The 15,530-nt window shown below is 62.1% G+C and overlaps 1 protein-coding gene across 1 annotated transcript in view; it reads right to left on the reverse strand.

The window, feature by feature from the left end:
• The window catches only part of BTBD16 (BTB domain containing 16), a gene marked incomplete at its 5' end in the record, with an annotated part of 28,925 nt that extends 14,319 nt beyond the window's left edge, over window positions 1–14,606 (reverse strand). The window contains 9 exons of the mRNA XM_081104548.1: window positions 2,645–2,775; window positions 3,857–4,001; window positions 4,987–5,101; window positions 5,597–5,686; window positions 5,764–5,807; window positions 8,183–8,390; window positions 9,105–9,175; window positions 12,194–12,351; window positions 14,436–14,606. Coding sequence (XP_080960674.1) covers window positions 2,645–2,775; window positions 3,857–4,001; window positions 4,987–5,101; window positions 5,597–5,686; window positions 5,764–5,807; window positions 8,183–8,390; window positions 9,105–9,175; window positions 12,194–12,351; window positions 14,436–14,606 — 1,133 coding nt within the window. The remainder of the gene's footprint in view (window positions 1–2,644; window positions 2,776–3,856; window positions 4,002–4,986; window positions 5,102–5,596; window positions 5,687–5,763; window positions 5,808–8,182; window positions 8,391–9,104; window positions 9,176–12,193; window positions 12,352–14,435) is intronic.
• Window positions 14,607–15,530: the final 924 nt, after the last annotated feature.

Raw genomic sequence — 15,530 nt, forward strand, 5'->3', positions numbered from 1 at the left:
GCTCTCCGGTCAGGACACACAGGAATCAACCAATGCGCGCAAAAATAAGTGGGCAACAAATTGGTGTCTCTCTCTCTCTCTCTCTCTCTCTCTCTCACTCTCTCCCTTCTTCCCTCTTCCTAAAGTCAGTACATAAATTGCCCTGGCCAGTTTGGCTCAGTGGACAGAGCATCTGCCTGCAGACTGCAGGTCCTGGGTTCGACTCCCGGTCAGGGCACAGGCCCGGGTTGCGGGCTCGATCCCCAGGGTGGGGCGTGCAGGAGGCAGCCGATCCATGCTTCTCTCTCATCATTAATGTTTCTTCCTCTCTCTCTCTCTTCCTTCCTCTGTGAAACCAATTAACATGTATTTTTAAAAAGTAAAGTAAAAACAACAAATACATTAAAAAAGAAAAAGAAACAATATGTCACCAGCTTTTCACCCGTCACTTCCGTGGTCTCGGAGGGGGAACGCCAGCCAAGTCCTGGCTCTAACGGGCCTGGAGCGTCACCGCCCACCTGTCTCGCTGTGTCTGGGCTCGGGCACCGCCGCCCTCTGGCTTATGTTTAGCCACCGCAGGGGCCTGGCTGTGGCCCTGGCCAGACAGGACCACATCTGTCACGTCTGGGCAGCGATGGTGAGCAGGAGGGCAGACGTCACAGAGCCACTTGTCTGCTGTCCTCACCAAGACCCCTGCCAGGACTCCCACCTCTCGGCGGCCGGGCGAGCGAGGTGACTGGGCAGAACTCACGGGGGAGAGCCCCAAGCCCAGAGGGTTCTTTGAGACCTTACGGAAGGGGCGACAGGGCTGGGGGTGGGAGCCCGGGAATCAGGGCCTGGTTTTGTTTGTATGAGGAAGGGTCCGTGTTGGGAAAAGCCCCTGCCTTTAGCGCAATAGCAGCCCCTGGGGGTGAGCGCCCGCAGGCGATGGCCAGCCCCTGGGGGTGACACCTGCAGGCGATGGCCAGGCTGAGGCCGGCCGGCGTGTCTCAGGGGTTGAGCGTCGACTATGAACCAGGAGGTCCCTGGTTTGATTCCTGGCCAGGGCACAGGCCCGGGTTGGGGACTCGATCCCCAGCGGGGAGTGTGTGGGACGCTGCTGATGGATGATTCTCTCTCATCATGGATGTGTCTCTCTCTCCCTCTCCCTTCCTCTCTGACATCAATACAAATACATTTTAAAAATAATAAATAAAGCAGGTGCCCTGGACGTCAGTGGGGCGAGGCGAGTTTACTCCGGAAGACGTGAGTCAGGGCGCTGCTGGCCCGGCCACTGCAGGCGCGAGGGCTGCTGGCTGCCCAGCCCGCGAGGCTCTGGCCTCCTGGCGCCCGAGAGCCGGGGCGGCGGGCCGTTGGACAGCACCAGGAAGGGTCCGGGCAGCAGGGCCCGGTTTCCCATTGGTCATGTTTCCCCGAACTTGAGTCTAGACACGGGCACGCCATGTCCCCGGCTTCTGTTCCCGCCGCGTGTTTTCCAGTGCCCGGCCGGCCCTGGCGTCCTGGCTGCGGCCCGACGTCCCCCCTTTTCTCGGTGAAATGCTACCGGCCGGCAGCTCAGTCTTTCCGAGGGCGGGGCGCGCTATGGGACCTCTAGGACGCCCTGTTTATCTCCTCTCCAGTTTGCAACTCTGCCCCCCGGAGGGCGGGGAGGGCACTGCAGGGAGGGCAGGGGGACGGGGCAGAACGGCCCAGGAGGCATCCTGGAACCCGGCGCCAGACTGTGCTGTGGACGGCCTCGAGGCTCATCTCCATTTCTTTTTTAAAAATATATATTTCTATCGATTTCAGAGAGGAAGGGAGGGAGGGAGGGAGAGAGAGAGAGAGAGAGAGAGAGACATCAATGTGCCCTGACTGGGAATCGAACTGTGACCTCCTGGTTCATAGGTTGACGCTTAACACTGAGCCACGCCGGCCGGGCTGTTGGCAGGGTTTTTTAAAAAATTACTGAGGCGCCCTGGCCGGTGTTGCTCAGTGGCTAGAGCGTTGGTCTGTGACGGGACGGTCCTGGGTTCGGCTCCCGGTCAGGGCACACGCCAGGGTTGTAGGCTGGATCCCCAGTAGGAGCGTGCAGGAAGCAGCCGATCCGTGATTCTCTCTCATCATGTATGTTTCTCTCTCTCCCTTCCTCTCTGAAATCAATAAAAGTATTTTTTAAAAATTTACTTAGGTAATTAATTAATTACCAGATGGACACGTGAGGGTCCTTACCCTGATGAGTACTGTGAAGAGAAGCCCCGCGCCCCGCAGAGCACCCAGGTCAGGCCCCACGGGCGCCCAGGGGCGAGGAGTTTGGAATGGGGGAGGCGAGGTGGTGTGCCCAGCAGGGGGGTAGGTGCCCCCCAGCACCCCCTCTCCCCATCAGCCTGCTCCCCCAGGCGCCCGCCCGCACGCACGCGCGCACACACATGCACAGACAGGCATACCGTGCGCACACAGACACAAGCATACGTGCATACATGCGTGAGTGCGCAAACACGTGCACGCACACGCATGCACAGACAGACAGGCATACCGTGCGCACACAGACACAAGCATACGTGCATACATGCGTGTGTGCGCACACATGTGCACGCGCACACACATGCATACCGTGCACACACAGACACACGCACACGCGCATACATGTGGCGCACACGCGCACACGCGCCCTGCAGCCTGCACTGACCTGGGGGACCGCAGCACCTTGAGCAGCAGCTCCTTGGGGATCTTCTGGAGGTGGATCTGCCTCCCCACCTCGGGGACCAAGTTCATCTCCATCCACTGCTCACAGCAGGCGCTGAGCGGCCCCTCCTTGTACTGAGAAGGGAGAAGCTGGTGGGGGAGGCACCCGGGCTCTGGCGCCCCCTGCTGGGCAGTGGTGGGGCGACAGGCGGGGGACGAGGAGCATCATGCCCTGGCTCAGACCTTCTCTGTCTGCGGGGCTCGGCGCACGTGGTCCCCGTAAACCAGCCCTGGCTGCTCCGGGCGGCTCACTGCTGCCCCTCTGACCGACGGAGAAACCAAACCGAGGCTCCAGGAGCCCTCTTCTCGCCGGGGGGCCCAGTAAGCGCAGAGCCGGGTCCCACCCCCGAGTCCGGCCCCCGGGCCCCCGGCACCCCCGCACCCCCGGGCCCAGGCCGGTGACGGCCACGCCGGAGGGAGCTCCAGGTCCAGCAGCGAGTAGGATGAGAGTCCAGAGGTCACGGTGCAGGTCCTGGGGCTGCGGTGCCGCCACCCACCGGGGGCTTCCTGATCGCCGACCCGGGAAGGTGAGGGCAGCGAGTTATCTTGGAAAACAGGCGTTTAGGACAATCTCAGATGCACCGTGACATGCTGGTCCCGTGTGGCCGAGTGTGACGGCCAGGCGTGTCTGTGTTGGCGTGAGCGGCCTCGCTCTCGGGGGGAGGCTGCAATGGGGGGCCGGGGCTCGCACCCGGCACAGCCGCTGAGACACCACACCAGGGCGCCCCCTCCTGGGCCCCCGTGTTCTGCGAGAGCTGGATTATATCCTTCCCAGCCCTGACTGGGCCCAGGGGGACGAATTCCCCTTCCCCCCTTCCCCCCTCCCCCCGCCTGCCATGACTCCCCTCCCCCCTCCCCGCCAGCCCCCCCCCCCGTGTCCCCACCCTGCTCCCCGTGACTCCCACCAGGAGGTCCCAGAGGCGGTTTGCTGTTTTGGGGCAAAAGTCTGTGCTGTCCCCATTCCCCACCACCAAGATCAAAGCTTGTCTACCTTTTGGGTGTAAAAACATCCTTTTCAAATAAGTGGTTTTTCAAAACTGTTCACTTGGCGAAATAAAATGTCGGTGCCTTTGGGGGACACGTTGGTGCGGGGCCGGGGGTGACCCAGAGTCTGGCAGGCCCCCCGGCACTCACGCCCCAGCCAGCGGGCTCTTACCTTGCAGCCCGCCTGGTAGAAGTTGGCAACGTTGCTTGGCGAGAGCCCCTGGACCATGATGGCCACGCACCTGCGGAGGCAGAACTGCTGGTCCCGGGCCCAGGCTGCCTGGAGGGTCCCACTCAGCCCCAGATGGCAGCAGAGCCTGGGGGGGGGGGGACACGGACACCCCCACATGTGGCCAGAGCACCTCCTGTTTGAGGGCCCAGGGGGAAGGCTGTGTCCCACGGGCATCGGCTCGATGGGCAATGTGGGCGCTGGTCTTTGGATGTTTCTCTCCTGTAAGGTCGGCATGGACCACGGGTAACGTTTGGAAAAATAACCCGATTCACAAGAAAGAACAAGGCTCTGTCAGAAATGAGTGGGGGGAGGGGGCAGTGGGGGGAGGGGGCAGTGGGGGGAGGGGCACATGTAATACTTCGAACAATAAGGACTAAGTCCGGCCGGCGTGGCTCCGTGGTGGAGCGTCGACCTAGGAACCAGGAGGTCAGGGTTCGATTCCCGGCCAGGGCACAGGCCCGGGTTGTGGGCTCGGTCCCCCGTGTGGGGCGAGCAGGAGGCGGCCGATCCATGATGCTCTCTCATCATGGATGTTTCTCTCTCTCTCCCTCTCCCTTCCGCTCTCTGAAGTCAATAAAAATATAGTTTAAAAAAATTTTAAATTTAATAAAACAAAACCCCCAATAAAGTTTAAAAAACAAGTGCTGGGGGCGGGGGGAGTGGCCGGGGAGAGATCAATAGGGAAAAAAGGAGCCTAATCTAATACTGTAAACAATGAACAATTTTTTTAAAAATTTAAAAAATACAAAAGAAAAAAGAGAGATGAGCGGGAAAATGAGCCCTGACAGGTGGACAACGCCTGTCTTCCCATGACCAGCGTGTGTGTGTGTGTGTGTGTGTGTGTGTGTTGTGTGTGTGTGTCGGGGGGGCTCAGGTGGGCGGAGGGTGTGTCACTGTCTGGTTCCTCTGCAGCCTCAGGGCCGTGCTCTGGGGGAGAAACCCTGATGCGCAGCCCACGGGAGAGGAAGGGTCCACGGGGCGGGTCCGCCCTTCCCCTCCCCCTCCCCCCCTGCCCTCCCCTCCACTCCCCCCCCCGCCCCCGCGGGCCCTGGCCGCCTCCCCACGGCCACCTCTGAAACAGGTTGCTGAACTGGAGGGCGTGTGCGGAGGCCAGCACCCCCAGCACCTCATCCAGGCTCAGGTCCATCTGGCTCGTGTACAGGTTCTTCAGGGCCGTGGCGAAGGCTGGGGGGCAGAGAGAGAGAGAGAGAGAGAGAGAGAGAGAGAAAGAGAGAGAGAGAGAGAGAGAGAGAGAGAGAGAGAGAGAGAGAGAGAGCCATCAGCGTGGGGTCTGCACCCGCCTCGCTTGCAGCGCCTTCCGTGCGGGGTCTCTCCGCCAGCAGGCGGGAAGGAGCCGGGACAGCGGCCACACTTGCTTGTTTGTTTGTGTTTGAAGTCTGGGCGGCTGTTGGTCCACAGCCCCCCCGAAAATGAACACAGCCCGGCAGGCGGGGCTCAGGGGCTGAGCATCAGCCTAGGAACCAGGAGGTCAGGTTCGGTTCCTGGTCGGGGCACAGGCCCGGTTGTGGGCTCGTCCCCGGTGTGGGGTGTGCAGGGGGCGGCCGATCCGTGATTCTCTCTCGTCATGGACGTTTCTCTCTCTCCCCCGCTCCCTTCCTCTGTGAAACCAATAAAAACGAATTAAACAAAAGAAAGGGCGTGAAGCCGGGCGCACGTTACCGATCTTGGTGACCATGGGGTCGTGGATCCTCAGCGAGATGGTGAGCCTCTTCATGGCGGGCCTCTCCCGGGCCTTCCCGGGCGGCAGCCCTGCGGGAGGAAGCGGGGTGCGTGCCGGTGGCTGCCCGAGGGACCGCTCAGGCCCCAGCCCTCGGCACGGCCTGGACCTGGGCCCTCGCACGTGCTGCGTTTTGTTTGCGTGTTGGCCTGTCTGCGGAGTGGATGCGTTTGTGAAATGACCGCTCATTTGGAAATAGCTGAAGGCTCACAAGAAGCTGCAAAATAGCACAGAGTCGCCCTCGGCCAGCTTCCCGGGAGCCGCCCTGTGACGGTCAGAGCTGGGCATGGTGCTCACGCTGCGTTTTAGAGTTATCAACTGCCCCCCCCGCCCCGTCCCCCCCCCGCCCCGTCCCCCCCCCGCCCCCCTCAGCCTGGACCCTGGTGGGACGCAGTGAGCAGCGGCCGTGGGGCCAGCAGGGGGGTGAGGGCCCCCTCTCTGCAGGGCCCCCTCCAGGGCCGGGTCTGAAGCGCTCTCTGCGGCCAGCGCCGCACGGATGGTCTCGGGACACGGAGGCAGAAGGAGACACGTGCGCCACCCTCCCCGGGGCACGTGCTGTTTCTGCACCACAGGCGGCCGTGCCCGCCCACGGAGACTGAGGCGTGAGGCCGGGCCATGCAGCTGAGGGTGTGTGTGTGTGTGGGGGGGGGGGGGTGTGACAGCTGGCCCACATCTGGTTAAGCAACACCGTGGAGTGACCTGCCCCCTCAACCCCCCGTCGGCGTGGCCCCCTGCTCCCTGTCTGGGCGCGTGGCGTCTCCGTGGCTGCCTGTCGCTGGTCTGGGCACAGGACCCCCAGGCACAGCCGGCCCCGCTCCGGGGCTCAGGGAAGGCAGGGCCCCGCGTGGGCGCGGGTGCGGGAAGGTCACAGCCGCCGCTCCCCCGGGAAGGGCTGAGTCACGGGCCTGCGGCCGGAAGACTCGGGCAGCTGGGCCCTCCCGGGGCTCAGGCCGGGCGGGCGGGACTGGCCTCCAGCGGCCTGTCTGGCTCGGGAATTACTGGCTTTGCGGCCTCGCCCTGGAGTGCAGCCCCTCCCCCGGGCGGCGGGCTGGGAGCCGGGCTTTTCCATGGCACCTGCCTGGCAGCGCCGTCTCTCTTCCCCGGAGAGGAAGCGGGCAAGGCCGCCAGGAGGGCGACGGGATTATAGGATTAAACAAGGAGAAAGAGAAGGAAAACAGTGACCTGGGTTTTTTGGGAATGAGGGGTCATTAAGAAAAGAGAAAGGAGACCAGCTGGTGGGGCTCAGGGGCTGAGCGTCGGCCTACGAACCAGGAGGTCACAGTTCGATTCCCGGTCAGGCACGTGCCCGGGTTGTGGGCTTGATCTGTGTGTGTGTGTGTGTGTGTGTGGGGGGGGGGTGCAGGAGGCAGCGGATCAGCGACTCTCTCATCATTGACGTGTCTATCTTTCTCTCCCTCTGCCTTCCTCTCTGAAATCAATAAAAGTACATTTTGGAACAGAAATGAAAAGAGACTGCTGGTGGGAATGCAGACTGGTGCAGCCACTATGGAAGACAGTATGGAGTTTCCTTAAAAAACTGAAAATGGAACTCCCATTTGACCCTGTGATCCCACGTCTAGGAATATATCCCAAGAAACCAGAAACACCAATCAGAAAGGACATATGCACCCCTATGTTCATAGCAGCACAATTCACCATGGCTAAGACCTGGAAACAGCCTAAGTGCCCATCAGCAGATGAATGGATTAGAAAACTGTGGTACATCTACACCAAGGAATACTATGCTGCTCTAAAAAGGAAGGAACTCTTACCATTTGCAACGTCATGGATGGAACTGGAGAGCATTATGCTAAGTGAAATAAGCCAGTCAATGAAGGAAAAATACCACATGATCTCACTCAGTCATGGATAATAGAGACCATTATAAACTTTTGAACAATAATAGATACAGAGGCAGAGCTGCCTCAAACAGATTGTCAAACTGCAGCGGGAAGGCCGGGGAGGGTTGGGGGGCAGGAGGTAGGGGGGTAAGAGATCAACTAAAGGACTTGTATGCATGCGTATAAGCATAACCAATGGACATAAGACATTGGGGGATAGGGGAGGCTGGGGGACTGTCTAGGGCGGGGGGATAAAATGGACACATATGTAATACCCTTTGTAATACTTTAAGCAATAAATTAAAAAAAATAAAAAATCATTTAGGAAAAAAAAAAAAAAAAGAAAAGAGAAAGGAAAACAATCCACATCCACGTGTAAACCTCCAACCACACGGACACTCAGACCCGCGCGAGCCCAGCGCCGGAACCGGCCGTCCTCCCAGGAAGCCCACGGAGACGCGCCACAGCCCACGCGCCTTCTCAGAGACGCGCCACAGCCCACACCCCGGCCGACGACGGGTCCCGTGTGAAGATGACCGACCTTACTGAGCGCGCCCCGCCCCCGGCACGGCTCGGTGCCGCCCCCGCTGGTCTGCGCAGCACGGCGAGAGCTATGATCCCACTTCACAGCCGGGCAGACTGAGGTCAGATCCCGAGCTGAGGTCCCAGCAGGGGCCTCGCTCTCACTGCCCGAGCGACCGCGGCCCCCAGACGGCAGGCGGGGCTCTCTCGGGCGCCGGCGAGAACGTACCTGGCAGAAGCCGCGCCAGGTGACTCACGCGGCTGGTGGGGGCCTCGCTCAGGGCTGTGACGTAGAGCTTGGTCAAGGTCTCGGACTGGAAGAGCTGGGGCAGGTGCAGCTCCCACTGGAAGCCCAGGCACTGGAGAGTCACGACTGCGGGGAGAGAAGGAGCAGCGCTCAGCCCGCGCCCCTCCGCCCACCGCACGCCCGGCAGCGGGCGGCTCCGGAGGAAGGAAGCCGCACGGGGACAGGCCGCCGGGGCCTCGGGGCGCTCCCTGCCTCCCGGGGACACGCCGGCCCGCCCCGCTCTGGTCCCCTCGGACACGGGCAGGTGTGCCTCAGGTCAGGACTGGTCAGAGGGAGAGGGTGCCTCTGGGGCCGGCTCCTGTGCACCCTCCGCTCCCGAGGGGATCTTCCCCACTCATTCATTTTAGAGAGACGGAAGGGACGGGAGAGGCAGAGAGAGAACCAGCGATGCGAGGGAGACACACCGATGGGCTGCCTCCCACACGCACCCCGACCAGGGCTGGGGCACCTGCAGCCGAGGCACGAGCCCTTGGCCAGAATCGAAGCCGGGACCTTCCCGTCCGCGGGCCGGCGCCCTATCCACTGAGCCACACCGGCCAGAGCCGTGTGTCGTCTTTATCGGGACCGTTAGCACCTGGACACGCGTCTGCCCGGCTCCATTTCATTCTTCGCACATTTGACGCATGTTTATGGCGCCGGTTACGCCTCAGGTTGGGCGGGGGGCAGGGACGAGGCGCACAGGCCGGGGGTGTGGCCTCTGCTCGGTCCCTTCGGCCACAGGCCCCTGAGGCAGCCACCTGCCCACGGGTCCTGGGCGGGTCCCCGGGGCCAGGAACTCACCTCCATCCCCGCTCGGCACAGCCTTCTTCCAAGTCCCGCGGCATTTTGTCTGAATTCTTGGGATGCACAACCTCAAGGGAAAACACGCAAAAGCCCAGGCGTTGGCAGGAGGCCCTTCTCATCCCGGCAGCGTCTGCAGGACTGGCCACGCCTGCCCTTGGGCCGCCTCCGCAGCGCCCCGTCTGCCGACCCGACCGCCTGCGCTCCGTCCGATGTTCCATCCAACGCGACTAGTAATTAAGTCCCCTGTGCTGTGTGCTGGGGGGGGGGGGCTCCCCCAGGAGGCGTTCAAAGCTACGTGTGGCGGCCTGGAGGGCCCCTCTGTCGCTGAGACCAAAACAATGCCTGGCACACAGTAGGTGTACACGTCTAAGGGAGAGAAGGCTCCGGCACTTCCTGGAAGTTAAGGCTTCTGTGTGGGGCTCCGCACTCGCCAGTCTCAACGTGTCCAAAACCGGAACTCGGACCCACACCCCCCCCCCCCGACCCAGCCCCGAGCCCCCGCCAGGTTCCTGTCTCGGGGACGGGCCCCGAGCCCCCGTGCCGCCCGCGGACGGAGCGCTGGCCGTGCGATCCGCTCCTCAACGCGGTAACATTGCCTCCTGAGTTCATCCATCTCTCTTTACATTTCTACAGCTTTTTATTGATTTTTTTTTTAGAGAGAAAAGGAAAGGGAGAGAGAAACATCAATATCGATTGGCTGCCCCTGCACGCCCTGCACTGGGGATCGAGCCCACAACCCGGGCCTGTGCCCTGACCGGGAATCGAACCCTGACCTCCTGGTTCATAGGTCGATGCCCAACCCCTGAGCCACACCGGCCAGGCTCATCCATCTCTCTTTGCTCTGTTGCTCTGACCTTAGTCCGAGCTACCTCACCCCCCCCATCGCTGCAGGTCTCCAGTCCCCTCCCCACCCCCAGGCCCGTGCCCTCTGAGGCACCATGCTGCACAGCCAGCACTGCACACCCCACACTGCACACCCCACACTGCACACCCCACACTGAGCACCCCACACTGAGCACCCCGCACTGCACACCCCGCACTGAGGCTTGGGCCTGTCCCGAATGCGAACCTGGCCTTGCCTCTCTCCTCTGAGTCCTTCCCGCTCACCCAGTGCCCTCAGCCTGGCCAGGGGGCTCCTGCGGTCTCTGTGGCCTCGCCCCCCACACTCGCCCCACCCTTCTCACTCTCCCTCCTCCGCCCCTCCCCCATCTTACTCCTGTTGCCTGGACTCGGCCCCCTCTGCCCCCAGGGCTCTCTCCCGGCCTCTGCACCCAGCAGCACGCTCCTGTGCCTGCCCCGTGAGTGAGGGGTGTTTCCTCGGGGCGGCTGGGCCAGTGCCCTCCCCGTGCCCGCCCTGGCAGCACCCCATCCTGCACAGAGTCTCGGGGCTGCCGTCCTCCTCACGCAGACACTCCGCACCACGCCTGTCCCACAGGCAGAGCCCCCGGCCCAGCCCCGTGGACGCCGGCAAACACGCGTCAGGGATCGACGATGCACAGACAGAAGATGATTTCCGTAAACACGACCCTCTGCCTGCTGAGCGGGAGGAAGCAGACGGCGTCCCATGTCCCCGGCCCGGAGACGGCGCCCGGGAAGCGGGCAGCCCAGGGGCCCTCGGCCGCCACATCTGTCGGCGTCACCTTCGCCGTGCTGCTCTCCAGGACCCGGGGAACCCCATGGGCCCCGTGCGTGGAGGGGGCTCAGGTGCCGGAACCCTTGTCCAGATCACGGCCGGACACGCGTGGCCCTTTCCCCGTGGGGAGGCCGGCTGCCCGTGACGCGGCCCCGGAGGCAGGAGGGGCTCGACTGTTTGTGCGACGGGAGCCCTGGGTCTGACAACACCCACCCCCCCCACCCCCCCCCTCCCCCCGGCTCGGCCGCACGTCTGGGAAGAGCCACCGAGGTCAGGGGTTCAGGCCCGGATCTCAAAACAGAGCCACGGGATTTGGAAACGATGGGCGATGCCCATGAGCTCAGCCGCCCTGGCAAACACCACCGTCATCGCGGGCGGAGAGAGGCCAGATGGCGGGCGTCGGGGCCCTGCCTGGGGCCCTGGCTGCCGGCCCAGACGCACCGTGTGTGGGGCGGGCTCTGCGGTTTCCAGGCCAGGCTCCTCCCAGGCCAGTGATGGGGAACCTATGACACGCTGTCAGAGGTGACACGCGAACTCATTTTTTGGTTGATTTTTCTTTGTTAAATGGCATTTAAATATATAAAATAAATATCAAAAATATAAGTCTTTGTTTTACTATGGTTGCAAAGATCAAAAAATTTCTATATGTGACAGGGCCCCAGAGTTCAGTTAGGGTTTTTCAAAACGCTGGCACGCCGAGCTCAGAAGGTTCGCCATCACTGCCCAGGTCCAGGCCGACGGGGCGTTAGTGGGAGACGGCGCCTGTGAGCCGTCCTCGCTGCCTGAGACCGTGTGGCACGCGGGCCGCTGTGCGGCCGGTGCTGGCCCCTCGCTCAGCCCGCGCTTTCCTCCGATGTGTCCAGGAGGGCCCTGTGTGGGGCGTCGCAGCGGGACCGGCAGTGGGCGCGGACGGGCCATCTGGCCACAAGCTCAGCAGACGGAGCAGCGGCTCCTCATGGCAGGTGCTGCCCAGGGGCACAGCCAGGCGGGGACGCAGGTGCCGATGGCCCAGGGCAGGCGCCGGGCACATCAGGTCTAAGGCACCTGGAGGGCCTGGCTCAGTGGCTAAGCGTCGACCTACATACCAGGAGGTCAGGGTTCGAGTCCCAGTCAGGCACATGCGCAGGGTGTGGACTCGATCCCCAGTGGGGGGCATGCAGGAGGCGGCCGATCCATGATTCTCTCTCATCATGGATGTTTCTCTCTCGCTCCCTCTCCCTTCCTCTCTGACATCAATAATAAGAAAAAAGAAAAAGCTTGGAAAAACAGGTTGGTCTCTCTCTGCCGCCGATCAGCACCCGTGCGTTCTCAGAGGAGGGTCCCACGGCCCCGCCCCGCCGAGGGACGGTCCCTCAGGCACCATGCCTCGTGCCGGCCACCTGCCACCACGGGCCCTGCCCGGAAGTGCGGGTCACTCCAGGGGGCGTGCCCTCCGCCGGCGCGGCCTCCCTACCTGTCCGGGGCCGGGGCCTGCAGCGTGTCGTCCACGTCCAAGCACATGGCCTTGCACATCTGGGACAGCGCCAGCAGGTCCCGGGAGAAGGGCTCACTGGGGAGGCGCCACCGGTTGGTCGAGCCGGCCATCTGGCGCTCCGGCCGAGCTCGGTGCTTCTTGGGAGACAAGAGAGAAAATGGTTTCTCAATCGCACACGCATGCCAGCCCTGCCACACGGCACGGCCGGAAGCAAACCAGGACACGCCCCACTGCGGTTAACGCCCACGTGGCCAGGTTTCCCATGAGCCCTCTGTGCAGGGCGAATCCATTCTGTATCTGTCAGTAGGCGGTTCCAGCGATGGGGGACCTGGGACAGGAGGTGCCGGGGCTGAGCGTCCGGGAGAAGGTGCTCCTTTGCCTGTGGCTCCGAAGAACCCCGAGGCGGGCAGGTGACGCTCCAGGAGCTGCTCTGGGAGTCCTCACCCCAGCGAGATCCCGGAGGCCAGGCGGAGGCGGCCGGCCAGCGGCCGTTCGGTTTTTGTAAATTGCGGTAAAATACACAAGACAGACCCACCGTGTGTCCATTTCCCGGTGTCAGTTGAGCGGCCTTCAGTGCGTGACTGTGCTGTCAGCCATCAGCACCCCTAATCAGAGCACTTTCATTCCCCACAGGAAACCCTGTCCCCCCACCGCCTGCCCCTGCCCCCAGCTCCTGGCAGCCACCAACCTGCTCTCTGCTCCTGCAGGGCTGCTGTTCTAGCTATCAATTTTTAATGTTTTTATTGATGTCAGAGAGGAAGGGAGGGAGAGAGAGAGAGAATCATCAGTGATGAGAAAGAATCATGGATGGGCTGCCTCCTGCACACCCCGCACTGGGGATGGAGCCCGCAACCCGGGCCTGTGCCCTGACCGGGAATCGAACTCCTACCTCCTGGTTCCTAGGTCGATGCTCAACCACTGAGCCACGCCGGCCGGGCCTGGGTATTTTTATGTAAATACAACGTGTGTGGGGGGGTGTCTGGCTCGTTCACTCAGCATCATGTTTTCAGGTTCCACCCACGTGGCAGCATGCGTCCACATTTACTGCCTCCAACGCGTGCTGTGGCCGTGGGCGGGCGCTAGCCTCTGAGCCTCCTGGGCCTCGTACGGTGAGTGGGAAGATGACCTGATGGTGAGGACGAGGATGTGGTGCCAGTGCTGATGCGAAAATGATAAAATCAGCCCGGCCGCCAGCTCAGTGGCTGAGCATTGACCTGTGAACCAGGAGGTCAGGGTTCAATTCCCGGTCAGGGCACAGGCCCGGGTTTGTGGGCTCGATTCCCAGTGTGGGGCGTGCAGGAGGCGGCCGATCCATGATTCTCTCTTATCATTGATGCTTCTCTTTCTCTCCCTCTCCCTTCCTCTCTGAAATCAATAAAAAATGTATTTTAAAATATCAAAAATGATAAAATAAAACACGGGCTGGGAGCCGTGCCCTGGTCTAGTGCCTGGAGCGTGGTGGGTGGTGGGAACGTGGAATTGGGATCCCCACGTGGTGATCAGCCCAGGACCCAGCCCTCTGACCCACGTCCCAGCAGAGTCGGCCGCTAGGCACAGACCGGCCCCCCAGGAGCCTTGGGGCCACGGCTCCCGCCACGCTGCCCTCAGGAGAGGCCCACCACTCACCTGATTCAACATTTTCACCAACAACAGCGAGGATTCCACGGGGGCAGGAAGGGAGGGAACCACCTGGAAAACACAACAGGTAGTTTCCCTTTTCTTTCTTTTATAAAAAATATACTTTTATTGATTTCAGAGAGGAAGGGAGAGGGAGGGAGGTAGAAACATCATTGATGAGAGAGAATCATGGACCGGCCGCCTCCTGCAGGCCCCCCACTGGGATCCAGCCCGCAGCCCGGGCCTGTGCCCTGACCGGGAATCGAACTGTGACCTGGCTCATGGGTCGAGCTGGACCCCGGAGCTCGCCGGGGCACCGGGAGGCTGACAGTTCTCTGCAGGGACAGGGGCTCCGAGAAAGCAAAGCAAAGACAACCAGGTTCTTCCCTTTTCCCGAGGATGGGACCCCGCCGATCACAGACTCGCTAAGTGCGATGGTCCCTGGGCTCCCAGCCCCTCTGCCTCCAGCCCGGACCCCCCAGGCCCCCCAAACAGCGCCAGTGGGAGGAGTGAGGGCTCTCAGGGCTGGAGAGGAGCAGCCACACTCACTGCTCCGCGTGCGTCCACAGGGGAGCTCGTCCGTGTCCGTCGGAGGCGCTCTCACTGCATCGGCCGAGGCGCGGGCTGTCCACCCCCCGAGGCTGGGTCCTAGCGCGCTCGGGGCACTGGGCACCAGGCGCCCGGCTGGCTGTTTTCCCTGCAGGGTCCGCGTGCTCCGGCGGGTGCTGCCCTCGGCTTCCTGGGTGCTGTGGGTGCCGTGGCGACTCAGGGACATTCTGAGTTCCTGTTCCGGCCTGGTCTCCGCACAGCTGCCCACACAGCTGGGCTGCGGGCAGTGCACCTCAGAGCCACCACGGCCACGCACTGGGGCCAGGCACCCCCTCAGCCTCCCTCCTTAGGGGGCGGTTGGGTCACCCCACTTTCCTGTGCCCAACTCCTCACAGCACGGGGTGGCCTGGCAGGTTCTCAAGAACGGCCCCTGCCTCCGGCCTCCTCTGTGAAGGGAGGGGCTGGCCCGGAGGTTCTCGGCCTCTCGGCCCCTCGGCCCCTCCCAGCGCTGTGTCCTGGGGGGTCTAGGTCTACCTAGGGTCCAGATGTGGTTTGATTAAAAGATTTACATAAAAATGGGCGAGCTGTGCCTCACTGAAAGCCATGCCTCCAGCTTTGCTGTGTGACCCGGGCACACCCTTACCCGGGGGCCAGAGTCTATGCCCCAAAGGGGTGTGTGGTGTGTGTGTTGTGTGTGTGGTGTGTGTGTTGGGGGTGTGTGTTGTGTGTGTGTGTTGGGTGTGTTGGGTGTGTGTGTGTTGGGTGTGTGTGTTGGGTGTGTGTGTTGGGTGTGTGTGTTGGGTGTGTGTGTTGCGTGTTATGTGTGTTGGGTGTGTGTTGGGTGTTGGGTGTGTGTGTTGAGTGTGTGTTGGGTGTGTGTGCTGGGTGTGTGTGTTGCGTGTTATGTGTGTTGGGTGTGTTGGATGTATGTGTTGCGTGTTGGGTATGTGTTGTGTGTTGGGTGTGTGTGTTGGGTGTGTGTGTATGTGTGTTGCGTGTTGGGTGTGTGGGGTTCCATTCTGGCAGAACCTTAACGGAAGGAAGGCTGTCTGCAATGGGCCTCCCACTGTGAAAATGGACGTGACTTTCAAGGAGGAGAAAAGCAGCCGCGGCGCTGGGAGCTCCGGCCGCTCACGAGACCTCGGCCCTA

Source organism: Myotis nattereri, assembly GCF_964212035.1.
Source record: "Myotis nattereri genome assembly, chromosome: 13".
NCBI classification, from domain to species: Eukaryota; Metazoa; Chordata; class Mammalia; order Chiroptera; family Vespertilionidae; genus Myotis; species Myotis nattereri.